Genomic DNA, 17,694 nt, shown 5'->3' on the forward strand with positions numbered 1-17,694 from the left:
TAGCACATGTATAAAAATATAAAGTAAATTTAAAACTTTGTTTCAATTTCAGTATGACTTAATTATTATATTTTGCATAGAAAAAATGAATTTATTCATGGGAGAAGCAAAAGAAACATGTATCTGTAATAAAAGAAACGTATTTGAAAGATAATGTTCTAAAGTCTTGAAGTAATTTTTTCTTCATTCAATTACTGATATGTCCATGATAAAAAAAATGAGAATGTAGTGAATGTTTAATTTGATTACTTATAGAATTAGCAAGTCAATACAAAGTAATTGAAAATTTCATTTTGAAGAAGGTTGTGTTTGTGTTTTTCATCTGTCGAAAGAATCTAGTTAAATATTTTTTAGTTCTTATTCATACAGAACTTCAAATATGGGAGCTCCCCATCTAAAACTCATCTATGTTGCCAATGGTGTGTCCTACTAAAACACACAGCAGCATAGCAACAAGATAAATACACTTGACGTTGAGTTCAGCTTCTTATACTTACATTCAGTTTGAAATTGAGCAAGTGACTTAATCTTTCTGGTGGCTCAGTTCTATTATCTGTAAAATTTGTCCACTTTTAAAAATTGCTACACATAATATTCACAATAAGACAAAAGTATGATGTTGAAAAGCAGTGAAAGAGGAGACATTCTTGCCTTGTTCCTGATCGTAGTGGGGAAGCTGCTAGCTTCTTACCATTAAGTATACCGTTAGCTATGGGATTTTTGTAGATATTCTATATCATCCTGAGGATGAACCCCTCTATTCCTAGTATACTGAGAGTTTTAATCATGAATGGTTTCTGTATTTTGTCAAATGTTTTTCTTCATGTACTAATATGAACATGTGATTGTTCTTTTTTAACCTGTCAATGGGATAAATTACATGAATTGTTTTTCAAATATTGAAAAAGATTCATAAATGCTTGTAAAGGATTGTTATGTCTATTAGAAGAATTGATCCCTTTATCATTATGTAAGAACTCTATTTCTGATAACTTATTATATTGTGAAGTCTTCTCTGTCTAAATTTATTATAGTTACTCCTGACATATGACAAATGTGAAGAAAATTCTAGAAACATAATAGGAATTTGATTTTATAAATTATATTATAAATATTGTTATTTCTTCTGAAGTGGGTGTTTAAAACAAATATTTTGTACAGTATAATGATTTTCAACAAAATTTGGAGAAAAATCTGTGTTTGATTGGAAGAATTCAGGCTTCAAATGAATGAGGCTAGAATGGCAAAAAATAGAATTTAAATCCAGCTTTTACATAGCTCAGACTATCCTAGTGGCAGCATCTCAAATACCACAAATATAAAGAATAATCTTCCTAACTCAAAATATTAAAATAATCTTAATATATTTTGTTTATTCTTTCCTCCTATGTGCAAGTTGCAGTTTATATTAGTTATTTTTATATTTCACAAATCTATTTCTATTGCAGCTATAGATGCTCCTTACAACGTAGTACATCCCAATAAACTCATCATAAATGGAAAATATCATAAGTTGAAAACACATCTAATATCCTTAACCTAACAAATATCAGCTTATCCTAGCCTGCTTTAAATGTACACAGAACAGTTATGTTAGCCTGGCGTGGGCAAAATCCTCTAACACAAAGCCTATTTTATAATAAAGTACTGAAAATCTTATATAATTTTTTGAACACCATACTGACAGTGAAAAAACAGAGTGGTTGTACGGCCACTCAAAGTATGGTTTCTATTAAATACATGCATATTACTTTCACAAAGTCTGCTCTGTCTAAATTTACCATAGTTACTCCTGCTTTCTTTTCAGTAGTGTTAGCATATTCTATAACTACTATCAATTTACTTTTAATCTATATGTGTCTTTATATTTTAACTGGATTTCTCATAGATAACATACGGTTGGGTCATGTTTTTTGGATCAACTCTGATAATATCAATCATTTAAATGATTCATTTAGACCATGGACATTTAAAATGATTATTCATATGGTTGGGTTAATATCTATTATATTTGTACTGTTTTCTATTTTTATTCCTGCTTTTTTAATCTTTCACATTTTTTTCCAGTTTTGGTTTTAATTGAGCATTTTATATTATTGTATTTGCTCCTCCTTTTAGTGTATTAATTGTATGTATTGTATGTTTTTTTTTTCTCCATTAGTGGTTGTCTTAGAGTTTACAGTATATATTTACAACCAATTCAAGTTCATTTTCAAATAACATTATACTGCTTCATAGGTAGTGTCACTACGTTATAAGAACAAAGCAATCCTAATTTCTGTTTTTTTTTTTTTTTTTTTTTTTTTTTTTTTTTTTTTTTTGAGACGGAGTCTTGCTCTGTCACCCAGGCTGGACTGCAGTGGCCAGATCTCAGCTCAATGCAAGCTCCGCCTCCCGGGTTTACGCCATTCTTCTGCCTCAGCCTCCCCAGTAGCTGGGACTACAGGCGCCTGCCACCTCGCCCAGCTAGTTTTTTGTATTTTTTAGTAGACACGGGGTTTCACCGTGTTAGCCAGGGTGGTCTCGATCTCCTGACCTCGTGATCCACCAAAGTGCTGGGATTACAGGCTTGAGCCACCGCGCCCGGCCAGCAATCCTAATTTCTTTCTTTCACCTTTTGTATTATTGCTGGCATTCATTTCACTTATACATACACATACACGTACACATACACATACACATACACATACATATTTGGATGTATTGTTACTATTATAATTTTGAACAAACTATTATCTGATATATTAATTAAACATAAAATGTGGTAGTTTTCATGTTATGTACCATTTTTATGTATTCATTGATGATGCTCTTCCTTTCTTATATAGATCAAAGTTTCTGACTGATACCATTTTCCCTCTGCCTAAAGAACTTCCTTTGATATTTCTAGCAATGCAGGGCTATCGGCAATACATTTTTTTCAATATTTGTCTGAGACCTTTATTTCCCATTTACTTTCGAAGGTTGCTTAATGAGATAAGAATTCTAGGTTGATGATTTCTTTTCTCTTAACACTTTAAATATTTTCATTCATTATCTTCTTGCTAACCTGGTTTCTGAGGGTATCAGATGTAATTCTTTGCTTTTCTACAGGAAAGGTGTTTATTTCTCTTGTGTCTTTTTTGAGATTCTTTGTTCATCTTTGATTGTATTAAATTTGAAAATAATATAACTAGTTGTCATTTTTCTGGCATTTATCCAGCTTGCTATTTTCTGAGTTTTCTGGAATCTGTGTTTTGATGTCTGACAATAATTTGGGGAAATTCTCAATTATTGTTGTTTCAAATGTTTCTTCTGTTCTTTTCTCTTTTTCTTCTTCCTTTGGTTTTCCCCCTATGTGTAAGTTACATTTCTATAGTTGTCCTACAGTTATTGAATATTCTGTTCCATGTTTTTTCAGTTTTTATTTTCTTTGCTTTTCAGTTTTGGAGCCTTCTACTGATATGTATGTGTGTGTGTGTGTGTGTGTGTGTGTGTACACATATATATTCAATCTCAGAAATTCATCTTTCAAAAGTGTCTAGTCTACTCATAAGTCTATCAAAGATATTCTTCATTTCTGTTAAGGTTTTTTTTTTATCTCTAGCACTTCTTTTTGGTTCTTAAAATTTATTTCTCTTTGTTTTCTTTGTCATCTATTTTTGTACATTATCTAATTTATCCTTTAGAACCTTCTGCATACTAATCACAGTTATTTTAAATATCTGATCCACTGATTCCAACACCCTTGCCATGTCTAAGTCAGCTGGTGATACTTGCTCTGTTTCTTCAAATTGTGATTCTATGCCTTTAGTAAGTCTTGTGGTTTTTTTTTGTTTTTTTTTTTTTTTTTTTTTTTTTGATAGCCTGACATTATGTATTGAGTAAAAGGAACTATTTTAAGTAGGCCTGTGGTAATGTGGTACTACGGTGTAAGGGGGGCAAGCATTCCATAATCCAATGATTATGTTTTACTTTTTCAGTAACGCTGTACCTCTGGATTGTGAGCTTTACACGTGTTTCTCAGTTCACCTCTCCTCTTTGCCTGTACCTCCTTAAATGGGACAGAATAGCTATAGGGAGCTGGAACTTGGTATTATCCTTCCCCCAAGTCAAGTGGGTTCTGATAATAATTCCAGCAGGTTAGGATCTGGTTGAATAGTTCATCCTGAAAACAGACCTTGTTAAGAGTAATTGAATTATCTGGTATATTTTTAAATGGTTTCCTTTTCTCTTCTCAGCCAAAAGCACAAGAGTATTTTCTCTAATTTGTACCATGAAAAAACAGGTTGAGCTCAAGGAAATGAAACTCACAGAAGTGTGGGAGCCCTCCAATGACTGGGTCCCTCTGGAGTTTTTAATCTCTCAGACTTGTCAACACCAAGTCTCCAGCAATTTGTTAATCACAGTTAAGCTTTCTTCCCCTGGCACTTGTTTCCATGAAGAATATTACCTGTGGGTTTCTGCTTCATTAAGTTGCTTTATACATTTACCCGTTTGCCTCTCCAGTTTCAGGGGCAGTGATTTGCCCTGTGAACTCTCTTGTTTTATAAATATAAAATGAGTCATTGATTTTTTTTTTCATTTGTTCAGCTTTTTATTTGTTGTTGGGGTTGAGTGATGACTTCCAAGCTTCTTATATACTGGGCCAGAAATCAGAAGTCCACTGTAGGATTTTGAGTTGGGGTGTGTGAGATAATTTAATTTATGCCTCTAAAAAGAAAGGTAGTGTGCACTTTGGAAGGCCGAGGCAAGTCTATCACCCATGCCATTGCACTTCAGCTTGGGCAACAGAGCAAGACTCCGTCTCAAAAAAAAAAAAAAAAAAAAAAAAAAAGGTAGTGTATAAATATTATTCAGCCATAAAAAAGAATGAAATCCTGTCTTTTACAACAACATGGATGGAATAGGAAATCATTAAGTAAATGAAATAAGCCAACACAGAAAGACAAATATTGCATCTTCTCACTAATGTGTTGTGGCTAAAAAAGTGGATCTCATAAAGATAGACAGTAGACTGGTGGTTACCAGCGGCCAGGAAGGGTAGGGGTAGGGGGAAATAAAGAGATTAATTAAAAATAATAAATGAGCACCAACATACAATTTGATAAATAAAATAAGACCTAGTGTTTGATAGATCAGTAGGATGACTATAGTTTACAATAGTTTATTGTATATTTCAAAATACCAGAAGAGAATAATTCAAATGTTTCTAGTATAAAGAAAAGAAAAATATTTGAGGTGGTGGACATCCTGATTACATTGATTTGCTCTTTACAAATTATATGAATGTAATAAATTTTCACATGTATCCAGAAAATATGTGCATTTATTGTGTACCAATGAAAAAGTAAATCAAAATTTGTAAAAAAGTATGTGCTATGTGGATAGAGATGAATAAAATTGATATCGGGGTGTGAAGCTAGGGTGAAAGGGACATAGTTCAGAGGGAAATATGGTGGCTTAGGATAGTAATAGTTAATGTGACAAGACACAAATTTAAGATGTATTTTGAAGGTAAAGCCAACAAAACTTCTTAGTGGACAAAATGGAAGATGTATATTAAAAGGATAAATTTAGAATTAGTATTAGATTTTTAGCCTGAGCAGGGATTAGGACCATTTACTGAGAAGAAGACATGAAGAAGTGCCCCTGATAAGAAAAGAAAAAGTTCTTCCACCAAAATGGAAGTGGAGAAAAAGAATGAAAATTAGATGCAGGCAGATAGTTACATGTGATAGAGAGGGAAGAATGATAACATTTTTTTTCTTATTGTTTTTTAATTTTTGGAGAAATAATTGAAAAGTCATCAGATGAAGTTAGGAGAATGAAAAATGTTGAAATTCAAAGAAGAGAGGGTATGAGACAATCATCACTGAGAATCAGAAGTGAAATTTATTAGACAAATGAATAGGAATTCTGGGCAATAATAGGGATCCACTTGAGATTTGTGATTAAAAATTTTAAGTGTGACTTTTCAACAAGGTTGAACACTTCCTTTCAGCTATGTTAAGCTTTTTCAGTGAGGTCAGAATCAGGAGAGATTTAAGTTTAACAGCTAATGTTTTGAGAAACTTATATGATTTAAGACAGAGGGTTGAGGGTAACAAGGGAGTCATTTTAATTTTGGAGCAAAGTAAGCTAACTAAAGAGGAAGATAAGGTCATAATTAGAAGATGAAGAGTAAAAAGCGGTGGGACAATGAGTTGGACAGAATCATAGATGCTGTAGTGACAGTACTAGCTTATGTGAACTGGAAAAACAAGATGATGTTTCCAGAGTAGAGTGCTTGAAAATGAGATTTTGTAAAGAATGAATTTATTGGTAGTGAAATGTTCTGTGATATGACCATGGAAGTGACTGGTTGATATGAAAAAGATAAATATTCATTATTGGAGGTGAAGATGTTCAGAAACTGAGAAAACAATAGTTATTCGAATCACAGTAGATGAAATTGTCTTATGCCCTGTATTTCAAATAATCCATAGTTTTTAAAAGGGAAAGAAAAATGGTATGGTAGTGACCAGAATACATACCTCACTTCCAGATAACGTTAACACATGTTATAAAAGTCAGTCAGGCATCGAAAAAGCTATTAAGAAAACAATGACCATGAATTTCATAGAATAACCAATGAAAGGATTTAAAGGGTTGGAAAAGAGTGGGTGTTGGCTTAGAACAGAGTTTTGATGATGATGTATGACCTAGTAGATTTGAACCTTTTTAACTAATGAAGTAAACAGAGAAATGTATCATCTGATGAGTACTTTCTTATGGGAAAGTTGGTACTACTGTTACTACTGATAACTGTTAGTGTGTCATTAATATGTTCAAGGTATCATTCTAAGCATTACGTGTGTGTGTGTGTGTGTGTGTGTGTGTATCAGCTCATATCATCCTCCTGCAAACCTCATTGTTGTCTACATTTTATGATTGAAGAAACAGGGAGGTTAAGTTATCTAATACTGCTTAGTGAGTAATGGAGCTGAATCTAGGCATTCTAGCTGCAGAGAAGACACTCTTAATCATTATGAAATACTTTCCTTCTTATAAGCAGGACTTTGGGCACTTTTAATTATGAGACTACTGGGATGGTAAGAGATGGTGGGGCAGTAGTAATGAGAAGTTGTGATTTTACAAGAAAAACTCAGAGATCTATAGATTTGTCTTCACTTCTTCCAAGAGTAATATTAATCCTCAAGGAGGGACAATCTTCTCAAAGGGATATGGAGTTGTAAAGGCTTCTTAATACCAGAACAACTCAAGCTCTGATTTATCTTGCATAGATGACTGGGGGATAGGTTGCAGCCTTGCGAGGAGAAGACTTCCTAGACCTCTATAAAAGAAAGAGTCAAGAAAGTCACTACTAATGATGACTTGCGAAGACTTTGAGGGCTTCAGACACCATATGTATGATCTTAAAGAAAATTTAAGAAGTGTTATTTCAAGCATAGCTTTTGCCTCAAATATGCCCTTCCAACTGAGAAAAATATTAGTCACACAAATACCTCAGTGAAGTTAAAAGTAAAACTATTATTTACTAGGTCAAAATGCAAAAGGGGGAAAATTCAATAAAAAGTAACACTATAAAGAAGCAAATTAAGAAGTGTTATTTCAAGCATAGCTTTTGCCTCAAATATGCCCTTCCAACTGAGAAAAATATTAGTCACACAAATACCTCAGTGAAGTTAAAAGTAAAACTATTATTTACTAGGTCAAAATGCAAAAGGGGGAAAATTCAATAAAAAGTAACACTATAAAGAAGCAAATCTGTGGAGAAACATGATTTTGATGACTAGTTGTCTTTTTATTAGCTATCTAGTTCATTTAACAGACAAAAAATTCAGTACAAGGTCATTCATTAAAATAGGAATAATTAACAATAGTTCATTATTCAATCTTTCAGCTGTTCCTATTTTATCACAATAACTTTTCCTATAATTGAGAGATTCATGAGGAAGTCTTGAAAAGAATGTATGTTTCTTTCAATTCAATAAAACATTCAGTCAAAATAATAAAAGAGGTGCTATTACTTTGTTTTGGGTGAATGATATGTAAGCTAGGCTTTGCTGTAGGACTTTGAGCTCATAAGCTGGTATAAAATATCAAACATTTTGACTGTTTAAACAACTCAAGATATGTTTTGCAAAATTACAAAACATTATACATGTGACTTAATTAATATCTACTCCAATTATACACAACACATCATGCTGAAGATTTAGATTTATTTGAAAACACTTAGTCTAATTTATATTAGTGCAGAAAAATCACATTCAATAAACCACAATTGTAGAAGAGACAAGTAAGTGTGTTTTGTCACATTTTCACACAAATATAATTTGATATTTAAAGTATGATGAATCACAATCACATGTAAATAAATGATTTATTCTCTCAGTAGTAGTAAGAATCTCTTTTGAGTATGTAGGGTCTTCTGGGTTTATTCTCATACAGCTGCCGTTTGAGAATATAAGGAATTTTTCTCTTTATGACTTCTTCCTTTTCATTTTTGTCATTTCCAGTATCAAGAATATCTTCCTGGATTAACTGCAAGATAGAGATGAAGTAAGTGAAACTTACATGAATAAACTCTTTTGTTTCAGAGCATTTTTCTACATTCTATCTCATTTGCTGTTAAGACAGCAAGACATATGTAGGTGAGATACGAGATACATGAAGTTCAAAGAAATTGTTTTTTCAAAGGAGAGACGGCTATTCAGTGGCTGCAATAGTATAAGAACATGGTAATTCTGACTCAGTTCAGGATTCTTCCTAGTTCACCAGGCTAGCTCTTTTAAAAAATTTCTATATACTTTACTAGTTATGTATTTCAAGACTGTACACTAATCCCACCTTTTGTAGAAAAACACCAAATAGACCTTTGAGTACTTTTCAGGCTTCAATTTATGATGGAAATGCCAAAAGTATGAAATATATATTTCAATATAGTTTTTGATCTGGTAAACCAAGTTTGGCAACAAAGGTAACAAAATTTTATATTCAATTAAGTCAGTTACTGATTTGACATGAAAAACATTCTACATAGTAGAATTGGTCTACATAGTAGTTTATTGAGGATTTTTTTTTGGGGGGGGGTAAGTAACATATAATGGACATTTTCCTATATAAAAATATAGGCAGGAGTGTAGTGGTGCGATCTAGGTTCACTGCAAGCTCCGCCTCCCGAGTTCACGCCATTCTCCTGCCTCAGCCTCCTGAGTAGCTGGGACGACAGGCGCCGGCCACCACGCCCGGCTAATTTTTTGTAGTTTTAGTGGAGACGAGATTTCACCGTGTTAGCCAGGATGGTCTCGATCTCCTGACCTAGTGATCAGTCCGCCTCAGCCTCACAAACTACTGGGATTACAGGCGTGAGCCACCATGCCCAGCCAAAACATATTTTAAATACTAAACAATTTACCAGAAATTTAAATTAAATAATTAATAGTAAATTTAAAACTGATCTTTTCAGTTTTTTGTTTATTTATCTTTTTGCTTACCAGTTATAATAAACACTAGAAATTCTGCCTGCACTTCTTCTTATCTACAGGGTAGCTCTTTGGTAGTCAATCACAAGTTTGTTAGATTAGCAGGGAAGGCACCCTCAGATCTCCAATGCTAGTGTAAATCCAGAATATAAAATATTGACCAAATTTCTCTTAGAGGTTAATTTGAAAGAAATGTTTCCCTTGTCAGAAATTTTTAAACATCTGTTTTGTTTTTGTTGAAGAATTTATTTTTCTTCCCCCTCCTCTTCTTTATCCTAACATTGTTCTATATCTTCTCAAAGCTGTAATTTATATTTCAGAGCAAAATATATCAATGAAGGCAATAAATTGTAAAGCATTTTGCAAGTACATTATTACACACTGGTGTGTATTTATAAACAAACACATAACACAAAGGTTTCCAAACAAACTGAAATGATGGGCAGATATATATCCCTATTATATATACCTTTATATAAATTAAAAATACTTTTATTTGCCTAATATATTCAAACACAACAGGTTCCAGATAAAACTGGAATAATAGAGATATATTAGGTTGGTGCAAAAGTAATTGTAGTTTTTGCCATCAACAGTAATGGCAAAAGTAATGGCAAGAACCACAATTACTTTTGCAACAACGTAATACATCCTTATCTTATATTTGTATATACATAAAAATATATTTTTTGTTTGCCTAATATATTCAAATACAAATGGAAAACTTTATGTTTTATTCCAGTTTTACTTGGATTACTTTGTTTATAGATTTATAAATCCAGTTTGTTTATAGATCACTACACATGACTTTGTGTTTCTAAGACAACATTTTGAGTTGCTTAAATTTGTTAGACATGCCACCACCTACAACAACAAAAATTGCCTAAACATGCCATCCACTTAAGCATAATAAAAACATGTAGATCAAATCTGCCTGAAGATATATCCTCTTTTTAAGGTTGAAGAAAAACATATTTTGCTCAGTTTCAAATATTTGAAGGACACTTTGAAGATTTGAAGCAATGTTGACTTCAACACGTGGCTTGTTCTTCTTCAATACTTGTAACTCTTCTTGTTATGATTATGATTGGGAATTTAATAAATCAATACAAATGACAGTTAACTAGTGTAACTATAATCATATTAATATTTTGTTATTGCTATACCTCCCAGTGTTGAAAAGCCCTGCTGTGACAGATTTTGTGGAGCTGGTATATTGTCAACATTGCTTCCAAGCTAAAGCCATCTAAAGCAGTGGGAAGTTTCCTTCTTGTAATAAGCTGCTCTTCATGAACTTCTCCTGTTTCCTCAGCTGGGCTGTTCAAATTATTTACAAGACTGCAAACATTTAGCAGAGTCATCTTCCAAGAGGGAACATGTGCTTTACTAATCTGAAACATAAAATAAAAAAAAAAAAAAACCTGCAATTAAAACTTGTGTTACATGAGCAAGAAATGAATTTTCAGTGTGCTAAACCATCACATTTAGGGTCTAATTGCTACTCCAGTCTAATAAACACAGTGTTATTTATTTAGTAACATCATGTTCACAAAGTTGTATAGTGCCAATATCTCATAAATTCTATTTAACAAAACGCAATAGTCATATTCACATACACATGCACTTATGTGTATACACACAGAGCAAAGTAAAAAAGCAAGGAAATTAAAATGACATCAGAAATATATAAATATGATATATATATCACAGATGAAAAATTAAAAATAAAAAATTATTCCATATCTATTACATTTCAGCTTAATGTTTAATGGGGCAGTGACAAAGATGGTATTATTAAATGTGGACAATTACAAAGCATGAAGATAGTAATGCATTCCACACATTAATAATTGTTATGGGTAGCATCACAGATTATTTAGGACCTTTATGTATTAACTTGCACCTGGGAATTAGGTAAATCTATACCAAGACACCAAGGCACGTAACTTATCCCATTTTCTAACACAGACTATTAACTTCCGTTGTCTATTTTTGAACTGAAGATGTTGTAGCCATTGGTATTCTGATTGAGTACTAAACAATGAGAACACATGGGCACAGGGAGGGGAACGACCCACACTGGGGCCTGTCAGAGGGTGGGGTGGAGGAAGCAAGAGCATTAGGAAAAATAGCTAATGCATGCTAGGCTTAATACCTAGGTGATGGGTTGATAGGTGCAGCAAACCACCACAGCACACCTTTACCTATGTAACAAACCTGCACATCCTGCACATGTACCGCAGAACGTATTCCTAGGTACGGATTGGAATTTTAGAAACTTGCTTTCAAGACCCCAGCAGAGGAGTAATAGGGCCCAGAATACAAAGTTGTATTTGGCTCAATTAAAGAAAAAAGAATTAGAACATGTGAAAATAACGTGTCTGGTATAGGGAGAATTAAATCCAGACATACAATGAAGAGTACAGTTTAGTAATTCCTAAATACATTATAGAATGGTAAATGTCTAGAAGACTATGAGCTGCATTTAAAAACAAGGAAACACAGGTAAGCAAGGTAAACTAATCCACTTGCTAAAGATAAAATATTTAATAAGTCACTGTTTCAGGATTAGATCTCAGTGCTCCTGCTTGCCAGTCCATTGCTCTCCCCTCTCTACTACATTTGTTTTGCAGGTTGTAATGAACTGTTATTTCTAATTTAAGGAAATAAAAAAACACCATTTTATTTCCCCCAATATAATAAACAAAGGCAAAGAGCTCACTTTGTTTTCATTTAAACTGAGACCAATATACCTTTCATCATACCCAATGTAAAAGGCATGGAAACAAGTTCCTTTAAAAACATTTACAGGCACGTAAATATGTGTGGCAATTAATTAAAATTGCAAAATACTGATTGATAGAACTATAATTTCTTTACCTGTCATATCAACACCTTTAACTTCTTTTAACTAAAAGAATTTTTTTTTTTCAAAAAGGAAATGCCTCTTAAGGAACTTTTAAATCTGGATGGGAAGTTATTACTATAGGAAAAGGATACCATATTGATAATGAAAGTTCATATGTACTTCAACCCAGAGTTAAAGAAAAGAAAAAGTTACCTTTGATGTATGCATGCTGGTCAATAAATCTGCTTCTAATGCTTTCATTTCCTCCTCTGAATCTGAGTAAAATCAAAATCAAGTTTACTATAATCACATATCATATAATTATATCATAATCTACAGATTTTAGGTTAATTTTAAAAAGTAGTCTTAGAGGTTAATGTCTTTCTTATGTATTTTCTTAAAAATAGTAATCTTAAAAAACAAATTTTAGGTATATTTTAGCATAATAGGAAGCTAAAATAGTAGAAGCACTTCTAAGAAAATAAGCATATGATTATTTGTTCAGACAGCTGTTGATGACTTCGAGTTGTTTAAACTTTGAATTTCAGATTTTTAAAATGTGATTATATTGTATAACACATATTTTACCAAATATGCTAGAGTAGTTTATTTCTTACCAGCCATAGTTTACCTATATAGAAAATATGCATATTAACATTTAAAAACACAACATAATGAAGATTATACAAGAGACTTTTTCAAGACAAAACCAAAGAGAATTGCTTACTGATAATTTTAGAATAATACAGATACTGAGATTTACTTAACTTGAGATGCCTTTTTACAAAACATACGTTGAAAGAATTGTATTTGTACTTTAAGTAAGAATTCGGAATTATGTATCCTTAATTTTATCATAGGTGTTTAAGAAAATTGTTTAAAGCACAAGTAGACCTGTTCAACAATACATGTACAATAGCATTGAAAATGGGTCTCTGGATTTTTTTTTAAACTCTATCCAAGTTTCTGTTAATGAATATTTTACAGAGAAGGAAAATTTAGAAAATAGTGTACGATAATAAAAATCAAGTTAAAAATGACTCTATCTTTCTTGTACTTCACACTCAGTAAAAAGAAATGTCAGAATCGGAGAAACTATTGGCTTAATTTTACCTAGAACCTAAATTATACAAGAGATCTTCTCTCCTTATTTGTTAGAGACATAATCTGTTTTAGGAATTTATGAACAATGTATACTCAAATCCTCATAAGTTTTGCATTATTACAACAAGTAGTTTCAAGTTAATCATCACAGTGCTTAATCAATAACCCAGTTTTTCTTCCAGAAGTATGTGAATCTTTAATCTCATATAACTTTCAGATAAAATCACAATTGTAGAAAAGTTTGTTTTTTCTCATAAGATTTGAAAAGTAGAAGCTGAAAGTTATGTTTTGATGATTAAAATAAATTTAAAATTTTGCATAAATCACTTTTATATCTTCTTAGATTTTAATGTCATAATTTAAATCAAATGATAGCATGAGTTTGAGTTAAACATTTCAATGTCATATTTATGATACATAAAAGCACGGAGCAGATTAAATTATTTTTGCTGCATTTACTTCCTAAGGTGTTCTTTTCCCTTTGAAGTGGTCATTCAAATATTTCTTAAATATTAAGTACAGCCTTTTGCAATGGTTGTAATATTTCATGTTATACCTTTCAATTTAAATCTTATTTTCAAAGTGTGTTATTTATAGATATTTAGGACTATATAACTTCTCCTTTCACACCACATGCAAAACACTCTGAAGTCAAATCATTTCCATCAATATAAGAATACCAATTCTCCAACTGTATTTTGTATTAACTTAAATGGCATGGAAAAAATGCCAAACAGTTATATTAATAGCATACTTATTAGACTATGCAAACTGTATTCTCAAAAAGGATCTGGAATATTTTTGTATTTTTCTAGAAATGAATATCTACAAATAATGCTTCATTCATTTTTCAGTAAGCATCCATTTTCACTTTATGTGTTATCTTAACACAAACAATTAAGAAAATAATATGGGGACTATTACAAGGGCATGAGGGCCACCGTTTCCTAAGAGATTGAATGAGGATGAGAGTAAAACATTTTAAATGGAATGGGATTTAATGATGGGTTTGCAGGTTGACAGCCACTGTCTCTGTACTTCTCATTAGATAATGATCAGCCTAATTGAAAGTTTTGTAAGGTTTTTTTTTTTTTTTTTTTTCTCTAGTGGTTGCATTCCAAAGGGGGTCATGCAGTGTTTCATTGAAATCCCTTTTATTGCTTTGTAGATTTTAAAAGGGAAAATGCAGCTCTCAGTAATCATAAAGGCAGAGAAAAAGATATTCTGTTTCTGTCACTAAAAGGCAAATCCTGAATAAAAGGGAGCAACTCTTCTCCCTCGATACATGAACATAAGTAGCAACACACTGCAAAAGAGAAAAAAGAAATCACTTCAGGGAGTTGTGAAATTCTGTTTTGCTTACCTGAGCACAGACTCCAGGAACTGAAAGCCAGGAGTAGCATGCATACAAGCTGGATTTTCATTCCTGCCATCATCTTTCAGCCTTCTAACAAGCCAATTCCATAAAAGTCAGAAGCACACTGAAGGGGGCTCTCTCTAGCACTTCCTCTTGCCTTCAGCTGGCTTTGAAAGTGAGTGAACTATGAGAGGTGCTCTGGCCATTCCCCTATATATATAAGCAGGAGGATGATGTCATTGATTGTACAGGCATTATCTTTGCAGGATGTGCCCTATCTTCACCTCTATCCTTTCCCCCTTCGCCCTGCTTTCTCCTCCCCTTTTCCTTTGTCCCCCTCTGCTCTCCTCCCCCATTTCTGAACCTTGAGTGAAAGTGACGATCTTCCCTAATTGCTGCTGCTGCTGCTTTGGATTTCTGACGCACAGAAGGAGTCATTCAACTGCACTGCTATGTACAGCATACTGACAGAGAACCCCCAGTATCATCCTTTTCCCACTTCTCATTCCCCCACTGCAAAAGTCATTTTGATTTTGTGAAATATGAGATCTGTTATTTCTAATTTTTAAGTAAAATCTCAAGGATGAATGCATTAAATCAGTGATTCCTTAGGCTTGAAAGTTCTTGAAGAGTTAGGGGCTTTTCTGGTAATTCAAACTTCTGAGCAAATGTTTAGTGGTTCCAAAACTAATACAGGTTTTAAATGATCCACGCTAGAATAAGATGGAATATAGTCAGAGAATCAGTTATAAAAATTAAGCAAATAAATTTAGAGAATAGAAACAAAGCCAATAAAAAGAAATAATAGATCCAGGGAATAAGATATTATTTCCCAACAAATCAAAAATATTTTATTGTAAGTAATGAGAGATGACTGAACTATGTGTGCTGACTTTTGGTTGAATGTATTAGAAAAACAATTTCATGTTTATAAAATCCAGCTCTAAATTACTTAAATGTTAGCACATAAAAATTTGTATTGTTGTATCACTGACTTTTTTTTTCTGTACATTCTCTCTTTTTGTGCCTATATTTTTCTGCTCTTTTTGAATTCATTCTTGATGCCATGTCTCATTCTTTGTATAATTCCCTTCTCAACTGTTTTTACTATTGCATAAGCTTACTTTCCCTGTTATAATACTCTTTTCATCATAAAAATGAGATTGTATTTTTGGCAAGGAGACAATCCTAAATAACCACCGTTCACCAAAGTCACTTTTCTATGAAAGTCTTCGTGTTTTTAATGGGTTACACTGATACCCATTCTTTGTCTGAGTTCTGAAAGAAAATTGCTCAAAATGCCTTTTAGAGTAAAGCTTTCTTCTTGTAGTAAGCGTTTCAAGATACATGGGGTGATTTGACAAGTCAATGCTGTTAGAGATGTGAATATTTGAATGTAAAGTTGTCTGAGCATTGTTTAATTTTTAAATAAATCAATCATATAGTAACAGTTGAGAAACAAATAGGATTGATGCCTATAGATAACTGATTTATGTTATACAATCTATGAGTTTAACTTTTTCACCTTTACCCTAAACTTAAGGAAAGAGATTAATTCCAAGCATTTAATAATTACTCAGAATAGTAAGGAGTCTTTCATATAATACCAGGAATTTAATAATAAATGATATATTTATTACTTTTAGTTTGTTTTGTGAACTTACATAAAATACGATATTGAACATACGTGGAGGAAAATTTCTGTAAAGTATTTGGTTGACAAAGAAATGTGAAATACATTCATTTATATGTTTTCTGCTTTCCTACCATTAGGGGGAGCAATGGAAGCTTGAAACTCTTTATTTTCACTTAACAGAGTCGAAGTGAGGATTTGTGCTTACTTTCCTGTTATGATCAGAGCATCTTTGTGACAGAATCCTCTTAAAGCCACTTTGATTAACAAATCAGGAAAATTATATATACTTTGCATGATAATTAAATTAGTTGTTTTCTCTGCTTTTGAATTGCAAATACAAAGAATGATCTTTTAAAATGTATGATAGCAGTCTAATAGTAAAAAGGAAGTGTGATTCTTATTTTCCTGAAATGATTTCTTCAATATGTTGACAAAATTGATTCCTAATTAATTAGAAAAAAGGGGGAGAAAGAATAATGGAAATTCATTTTAAATATATAACATGGATATTAGTTGTTAATGTGAAAATTGAGATATATGATAAACATTCAAGAACAGGGGAAACATTAAGTTATGTCAAATAATTCAAACTCAAATAGATGCTATATGCTATTTTTCTTTTGGGGAAAAAAGATGTATAACTTTGGTAGAATTATGAGGTAGATAAACTTTGACCTCTAATTGGTATTTTCTTTTAATGTTTTTTGTTTTTTGTTTCTGGCTCTAATCTAATGCCTTCAAGTTACAGATAAACCAATAAAACAATTTGTTGTAGGGATAAAGGTTAAGTATGTATTTTTCCACTTAAAAAGTACCCTACGAACTCCCTAAATGAAGCCTTTAATGCAAGATTGTAGACACCTCGCTACGGACATGGATGAACTGTTTTTATTTTAAAGGCTTTTTACCCGAGATCCTTTTTTTTCCCCTTTTTTTTCAAGATGGGGTTTCTCTCTGTCGCCAGGCTGGAGTGCAGTGGCATGATCTTGGCTCACTGCAATCTCCACCTCCTGGGTTCAAGCAATTATCCTGCCTCAGCCTCCTGAGAAGCTGGGATTACAAGCACACCACCATGCCCAGCTAATTTTTGTATTTTTAGTAGAGATGGGGTTTCACCATGTTGGCCAGGATGGTCTCGATCTCTTGACCTCGTGATCCGCCCGCCTCGGCCTGCCAAAGTGCTGGGATTACAGGCGTGAGCCACCCCAGCCTACCTTATATCCTTCTAAGGGTTACCTAGTTCTTAAAATATCTGATAAAGATTTTAAACATTGTCCTT

General features: G+C 32.6%; 1 protein-coding gene across 1 annotated transcript; it reads right to left on the reverse strand.

The window, feature by feature from the left end:
• Window positions 1-7,762: 7,762 nt before the first annotated feature.
• LOC105473261 (neurotensin) lies at window positions 7,763-15,051 on the reverse strand. The gene is made up of 4 exons (XM_011726973.3): window positions 14,786-15,051; window positions 12,532-12,593; window positions 10,637-10,861; window positions 7,763-8,529 (listed from the first exon to the last, which is right to left on the reverse strand). Exons 1-4 carry the CDS (start codon window positions 14,856-14,858, stop codon window positions 8,377-8,379), a joined length of 513 nt encoding a protein of 170 aa, XP_011725275.1. The 5' UTR covers window positions 14,859-15,051; the 3' UTR covers window positions 7,763-8,376.
• Window positions 15,052-17,694: the final 2,643 nt, after the last annotated feature.

Source organism: Macaca nemestrina, chromosome 10, assembly GCF_043159975.1.
Source record: "Macaca nemestrina isolate mMacNem1 chromosome 10, mMacNem.hap1, whole genome shotgun sequence".
Classification (NCBI taxonomy): Eukaryota; Metazoa; Chordata; class Mammalia; order Primates; family Cercopithecidae; genus Macaca; species Macaca nemestrina.

Coding starts and splice junctions, on each gene's coding strand:
- LOC105473261 (XM_011726973.3), bottom strand. CDS start 14,858: ATGATGGCAGGAATGAAAATCCAGCTTGTATGCATGCTACTCCTGGCT. Junction 12,594..14,785: donor TTCCTGGAGTCTGTGCTCAG/GTAAGCAAAACA, acceptor GATTTTACTCAG/ATTCAGAGGAGGAAATGAAA. Junction 8,530..10,636: donor GGGCTTTTCAACACTGGGAG/GTATAGCAATAA, acceptor TCTATCTTGCAG/TTAATCCAGGAAGATATTCT.